The 7,252-nt window shown below is 44.3% G+C and overlaps 1 protein-coding gene across 3 annotated transcripts in view; it reads left to right on the top strand.

Moving 5' to 3' along the window:
* CMSS1 (cms1 ribosomal small subunit homolog) overlaps positions 1-2,945 on the top strand; it is a 361,068-nt gene extending 358,123 nt beyond the window's left edge. For all 3 annotated transcript variants that reach the window (XM_043538602.1, XM_037908344.2, XM_043538603.1), the window contains one exon: positions 2,713-2,945. In XM_043538602.1, the coding sequence (XP_043394537.1) occupies positions 2,713-2,796 (84 nt within the window). In that variant the 3' untranslated portion in view covers positions 2,797-2,945. The remainder of the gene's footprint in view (positions 1-2,712) is intronic.
* The last annotated feature ends 4,307 nt before the right edge of the window (positions 2,946-7,252 follow it).

Consider the following 7,252-nt stretch of genomic DNA (forward strand, 5'->3'; position numbering starts at 1 on the left):
CCTTGTGGTAAATCATCAATAGAAATCTCAAGGTGTGAGTTTGATAGGGTACTTGCATTAAAACGGATATGTAAGCAATTCGGACACCGATGAACAGATCACAGAAATGTTAGCAAAGGACACTGGCACAAAGCCCTGCTCTTACGAAAAGTGCTATGGGCTCCTGTGGACTCCAGATGGACCAGGGTTTCCGTGAGTCAGCCACAGGCAGCACGCCGCAGCCTCTGGCTGATCTCCCTGGATTTGAACCTGTGCTATCGCAAACCTGAGACCGAGGCCTCCTAGCCGTTCCTTACAGCTTAACTAAACATTTGTTCTTCAGGGAGCATGCCAAACTTCCTGAATACTACCTCGCCATGGGGAGTAGTCCTACTACTGGGATGCTGCCTGGATAACAAAATTGTGACTCTAACTGTATTTAACTAGAAAAAAATAATGTAACATTAAGAATACAAAATTAAAAGCCTAGGAATTGGGCAAGTTAATGGTGAATGTGTAACACCAACTTTGCCCTTTTGTGCATTTTCTGCATTATGGAACAGCCTTCAATCACCTGCTATGTCTCAGATAACACAACTTACGGGGTTTTCCCCCAGCAGCCTTGGATACGTATGTGAAGCATCTTGTAGTACAGTACTTTGTACTACTGCATATGCCAGAAAGAGTCCAAGCAAATCATTTATATGAAAGGTATGTAGTCAACTGTACTCAGATAGCATAGTACAGATAAAGTGTCATAACAGGGCAATAGTGAATCCCATCAGGTGCTGGCAAAGGTAAGACTTTACATTTGGAGTATCTCATTGAGCCAGGTACCTTATTCTCCTACTTCTGTGTAAAATGCCAAGAACACTATAAATAGTAATAAATAATAACATGGTACTGCCAGATTTTCAGAAATGGCTGCCAGTTTGTGGGCCTGCAAAAATTACATAACTAATTGGTATCCACAGTTAAGTGAAGGTGGGAGTGATGATAGTGTGTAACTGCTAGCAGCTCCATTAGCAGACTCAGTCAGATGATGTCCTAATTCTTTTGTATCCATAGTTAATCATGGATGCAAAATTGCACCAATACAGTTGAGGACCAGGCAGAGGCCCTTTTACAAGATGGCCCTGGCTTCTTCAATAACTTCTCTCTGCAGAATAACTTTTGGTCCTGTAGAATTAACAGGATTCATTACTGCATCTTACTGTAAATAGGGCAGTACTGTTTGTTTAAACACATAGAAGCCAAGGAGCGCTGGAAACATGCACATTTTTATATTGGCATACGGAAAAACTCATAGCCTGATTTTTCAGAGGTGTGAAGCGCCCACAGCTCCCTCTAAATGTACACTTACCTCATTTCCAGGGGGGAGTGAAGAAGGCAGCAGAGAAGACGGAGGTTGTGAGCTAAGAACAACACAGAGAGCAGCCATTCTTGGGGACGTTGGTGTGCAGGGTTAATTTTTTACCTGGTGGAGTTCTAATAAACACACAAGTTTAAAAACAAAAACCAAAGCCCTCCCATGCCTTGGTTCTAGACCCCGCCACATCCAGAGAGGACAGGGACATCCTGATGCCGGCTCTTGCAGTGTCGCAGGCAGAGTTATGTATTCTTCCACATTTTCCAACTTAACGCTGAGCAGACGTGTAACCCTAACATCACATTAGGGAAAGTTGTTGTATGTTCATGTCCTTGTTTTCCCCTACCCTCACCCTAAATAGGAGAGAGAAAAAAGGAGACATTCAGAATAATCAGGCTAGAGGAGCTTAAAAGGCTCTCTCCTGAAGAACTTCTAAACTCTGCCAAAGCATAACGAGCCTAGTACAGTCTGGTTTCACAGTCTAAACTGCCTATAGACAAAGTTTTCTACATCAGAAACTTACTACGTAGATATTGGCTGTAATACAAAGTAGTAGCCTAGCTCTCAAAGTTGACAAAAGTTTCTAATGTGCAAGCATCAAACTGAGCTTTTCAAACCCTTTTGTAACCCCGTTACGTTTGTTCTTTTTGTAAACAATGTAAGGGCTGAGTCTTCAGTAAGTCTGAAAATATCAGCTTGTAAAGTTCAGCTATTCAAGTTACGTGAGCAAAAAAGCTTTTAAAATGTACTTCAAATGGAGAGATGATTATCCCCCACCCCTTTGTATAACTTTAAAAGGGTAGAACAGAAATTTGCCAGGCTTTCTCACAACCTTCATCTCTGGGCTGAGGTGAAGCATGGAAACATTCAGCCCAAAAGGTGAACTTCTCTGTTAGGTAGTCAGAGCTGACAATGCGGTTATAATGAAAGCCCTGATGTAACCATAACTGCAGTATCAGAGGGGTAGCCGTGTTAGTCTGGATCTGTAAAAGCGGTGGAGTCCTGTGACTAACAGACGTATTGGAGCATAAGCTTTCGTGGGTGAATACCCACTTCGTCAGATGCATGACTCTTTGCCGCAGAACTGCAGTGGAGCTCCTGGCCTTGCCATGGTGTTAGTCGGTATTTCCTCTCAAATACATCTGGTGGTCTTTAAAGTAGATAAGCTAAGAAATATTCAACTCAATAGGTAGTTTCTAGAGTTTACTATATTTCTTTTGTAAAACTTCTGTTTGTTTGTGAGGGTCCCTCCTTTACTCAGCCTCTAATAAAACTCGTGTAGCTAAGCAGAATAAGGGTGTGTGTGCAGAGCACTTTCAGTAATCTTCTTACTTCATGTCTTGTTTAATTTTTGTTTCCTTCAGATAAGGAAAGAAACAATTGACCTTCTGGAAATGGGAATTATAAAGCTGTGCAGAGAAGATTCTGTGAAGCTGGGACTCTTTTAATGGTGTAACTAACATGGATGCAATTTACAGCTGTAGTAGGCAACTGTTCAATGGCTGACTGGATTCAGTTCTTCCATGTCTGAGATGCTGTGTATTACAATGTTTGTCAGCTTCTGGCCCTCTTATAATAAAGCAAAGGTTTGCATTTAGATTCTGTACCAGGGATGGTTATTGCCTGAACAGTATGATACTGAAATTAGGTGTATGCTGCATGTAAAACAGTAGGTGTGCATTCTCCACTACCCTTAGGACACTGAGGATGAGTGCGCCTATCCTGAGTGATTCCCACAGCCAAACTCTGCTTCTGGCCTCCCCTTCACTCTTCCAAAAGGACACCTTCAATCCCCGTCTAGGAGTGATAGAAGACAGCCCATTCCAGTTCTGGGCACCGCTGGCCCAGAAATTCCCAAACCTCACTGCTGCAGCTTCCTAGCATGCAGAAGGCATCTGGCCATTACAGAGACCAGTCCAGAGTTAGTCAAGAAGTTTTAGCTCCTTTAGTACCTTATGTAGCTACCCCCACAGCGTGTTGATGAGTTAGAGCTCTCTTGTCCTCCACAAACCCTGTCACTACATTATATCATAAAGATGCGTGCTGGAAAATAACAGTGGCTCATGCTAGGGCAGGAAACTTCTTAAGACAGAAAAATTACTATGATACCTACAGCACAAAAATGGTCTAATTTTGCAACTCTCACTCCTGTGAGTGATCCCACCAACTACAGCGTTGGTATTGTCATGAGATAGAAGCTGTAGGACATGACCATATCTGGGTTGGTGATACACTTGCTTTTTGGGTACACATCCTGGTTCATGTTTTTGCTTAATGAGCCTCACTTTATGGCACATTCACCCACCTCAACAATCAACATTATTCAGTATCACAAGCGAGAAGTTGTAAACTTCACCCAGTATTTATTCAGGTTATAACATAGCATGATTTGACCACAGTGACGTTGGAGGGGTCACAAAGTGTCAAAACCAGAGACCCGTGCAAGGACTTTGATCAGAGGTGGGCAAACTACAGCCCGCAGGACCATCCTGCCTGGCCCTTGAGCTCCTGGCCTGGGAGGCTAGCCCCTGACCCCTCCCCCGCTGTTTCCCCTCCCACGCAGCCATGCTGCTGCGCGGGCAGTGGGGCTGCAAGCTCCTGCTGCTCTGAGCGGCATGGTAAGGGGGCCATGGCAGCACGCGTGGCAGTGTGGGGGTTGGGTAGGGAGTCTGGGGGGCAGTCAGGGGACAGGGAGCAGGGGGTGGTTGGATGGGGCAGAGGTTCTGGGGTGGTCAGGGGGCAGGGAACAGGGGGGGTTGGATAGGGCGTGGGAGTCCTGGGCGGGCCTGTCGGGGGGCAGGGTATAGATAGGTTGGGGCAGTCAGGGGACAAGGAGCAGAGGGGGTTGGATGGGTCGGGGGTTCTGAGGGGAACAGTCAGGGGGCGGGAATTGGGAGGGGGCAAATAGGAGGTGGAGGCAGGGGCCAGGTTGTCTGCGGAGGCACAGCCTTCCCTACCCAGCCCTCCATACAGTTTCGCACCCCGATGTGGCCCTCGGGCCAAAAAGTTTGCTCATCCCTAGATGCTAGAAAGAGACGATTGTAATGGGGGAGATCTGAAAGACTGCTCTTCACCTGGCAACACAGGCAGGTCAGAGTGGCCATCTCCAAAGACATTTCCCTGTCTATTTAGTGCTCTTTTCAGGGTCTGATTCTGTCAGCAATAGAAAGAGTCTCGGGGAGCATTTCGAGGGTTTATTTTGGGTCTGTTTGCTGAGTTTTGAACACACAGGTTTGGCAATTGGGCATCCCAGCCCTGTCAAACTCTCCAGTGTCGCTGCTTTGTGTCCATCCTCCAGAGAGCCTGACGGAGAAAGACAGCACTTCCTGACTAGTAGATTTTACCTTGCTAGCCATCTGTTTCTGCTGTCCAAGATTAAAATTCACTTCTCAGTCCCCCTCAAAGGAAGCAATAGGACTACTGCAATTAAACAAGCTCTCCCAGCCCAAAAATGTCATCACAAAGCAGCTAAATTCCAACATTCAGCATGGAAAGGCTTAGCAATTCTCTGAGATCACTTTAAACCTCACTTTGACTCCAGTATACAGGGTTGATTTGTCAGTAAGGAATGGAATTCCAAAGGAAAGAGAAGAGTTAGGCCTGGTCTACAGTACAAAGTTTTGTCAGCATAGCGTTGGTCAGGTGTGTGAAAAACCACACCACCTAGCCAACATAGCTATGATGGCAGAAACCCCAGTGTACGTGCAACTATGCTGACAGAAGAGTGCTTCTGTTGACATAGCTAACTTTGTTTGGGGACTGGCAGAAGAACTCCTTCTGTCAGCATATGCTGTGTCTACACTAGGGGGCTCTGCTGACATAGCTATGCAGGCCAAGCCTTTCTATTGTAGACAAGGCCCTTAGGAAAGAGAGGAGCCAGCGCTTGGGATTTTCCACCACTTGATTTTACTCCGGTCCCTCACTCTGAGCTGACAAAGGCTGTTCATTCTTCTAGAGGGAGAAAAGTGAAACTCCTACCACTCCCTGTCTCTGGAGAGATTCCTGTGATGCAGGGATTTTTGCCTTTGATGTGTAGGGGTGGTTGAATAGTATTCAGCAAATTTTGCCAGTCTTCATCCTGTAATTGATATGTCAAATACTTTCTTGTTGTGTTCTGCCAGCTGGTCAAGTATTACTTGGTGAGTAACCAAGTATATTCACCAGATGTTCTTTTCTGTTATTGAATAAGTTACATTTTTAAATTGCATTAAATGGAAAGTTGATTGTATATTTGTTAAATTGTCAAAATACATAGACAATATTCAGCTGTCATTCCTGCCGGGGGATGAGGGGAAGCAATTTGGGTGCTCATGGCAGCACAGGTATTTTTCACCCTGGCTGGTATGTATGAGGTGATTATTTCAGAGGGGAGCAGTAGGAGTAACAAGGGACAAATTAGAGGGATTCCGGAAGGTCTCTGACACAAACCAGACATTATTAGAATAACCTTTGCTATCCTTTTGTGGTCACAGGTAGTTAACCATTTTATGACCCTAACTGCCACAGGATTTATTTAATTGCAATTAAGGCAATGGCTATTGCATTTGTAACTGGTAGTAGGACTGGAGGTTGACCTTGGTGAGAAAACATGCATAATTAGATGTTAATATCTTTACTAAAAAGCACATGTGCTCTACCGTGTTCTATTATTCCAGTACAATCCAGCTAATATCAGACCAGGAAAGAATAAATCAGATCCACTTGTTAGTTCTTTTTATGCCAAATGGCTATTTGCAGGAGAATAATACTGTTATACCAATAAAATAAAAACCAGCAGGATCATATTAAAGGGGAAAAGGCCACATTTATTGTGAATACAGAAAGAATCATAGTAAGCAGTTAGTTATAGCTATAACATTCCATTCAATTTCATATTTATTCACACAATCATTCATACAAACACACACACAGGTTCTGCAAGGTTGTTATCATAGTTACCAGCCTTAGAGTTGCTCATGCCAAGCCACTGGCCAGGTGGCCTGGACATGAGGAGGGAGCAGGGCCTTGTCAGATGCTCATCTGATGCTCCTGGAAGTTGGTTTGCAGAATCAGACCCCAAAGTTCTCACTTTCTAGAGTCCATTTTTATAGGAATTTCTTCCTATGCCAGTCTATGGGAATTGCTTCACCATGCTGTTGCTGAATCAATCAGCAGATGGCACATTCCTGACGGCTTCGTGCTGCCAGATGTTATCTTGTTCTTTGGTTCTCCCATCCTTGAGGCTGTTGGGTGGATTCCAGTCTGCCCTCCGGGGGTCCTCTGGTTATTTCCACTTGACGCCTTCTTCAGCCGATGGACACTGGATTCTTAGGCTGGCACCTCCCTGATCATTCAGTTATTATCCACACCAAGCATCCATCCACATACATCCTCTATCTCTATTTTAATCATAATTGTTAACAAAGCGAGATGAATACAACAAAAGGGCGGGGAGTCTCTGGGTGCTGTTTCTGTTGTTACAGAGTATTGCTTTGAGTCTCTCTCTGTGTGAGTAGTTGTTGTTACAAAGAATTGTTTTGAGAACAGACTCTGTCTTAGAATATACTAACGCAATTAGCAGCTTGCAAGTTTCACACACAGAGGGAGAGAAACAGTACCAAAAACCAAGAGACCTCTTAATTAGTAATACCCTGGAATTTAAACTATGGGGAATCAAACTCATTTGTGATTTTAATACAGAACTTCTTTAATATGATCCAACAATACAAACTGTGATGCACTGGAAAGTTCAGTTTCATTGTTCCAGTGGAAACATTATCTCATAATGTAGATACAATCTACCTGACTCCCTGCAGCCCCTCCTATCTCTCTTCCTGAAACAAGCTGTATTTGCACTCAACTCTCTCTTTGGGTGCAGTTCTACCCTGAAAAGTGGCTTTGCAAAAATGGTATCATAGGGTGCCA

The sequence above is a fragment of the Chelonia mydas genome, chromosome 1, assembly GCF_015237465.2.
Source record: "Chelonia mydas isolate rCheMyd1 chromosome 1, rCheMyd1.pri.v2, whole genome shotgun sequence".
Lineage (NCBI taxonomy): Eukaryota > Metazoa > Chordata > Testudines > Cheloniidae > Chelonia > Chelonia mydas.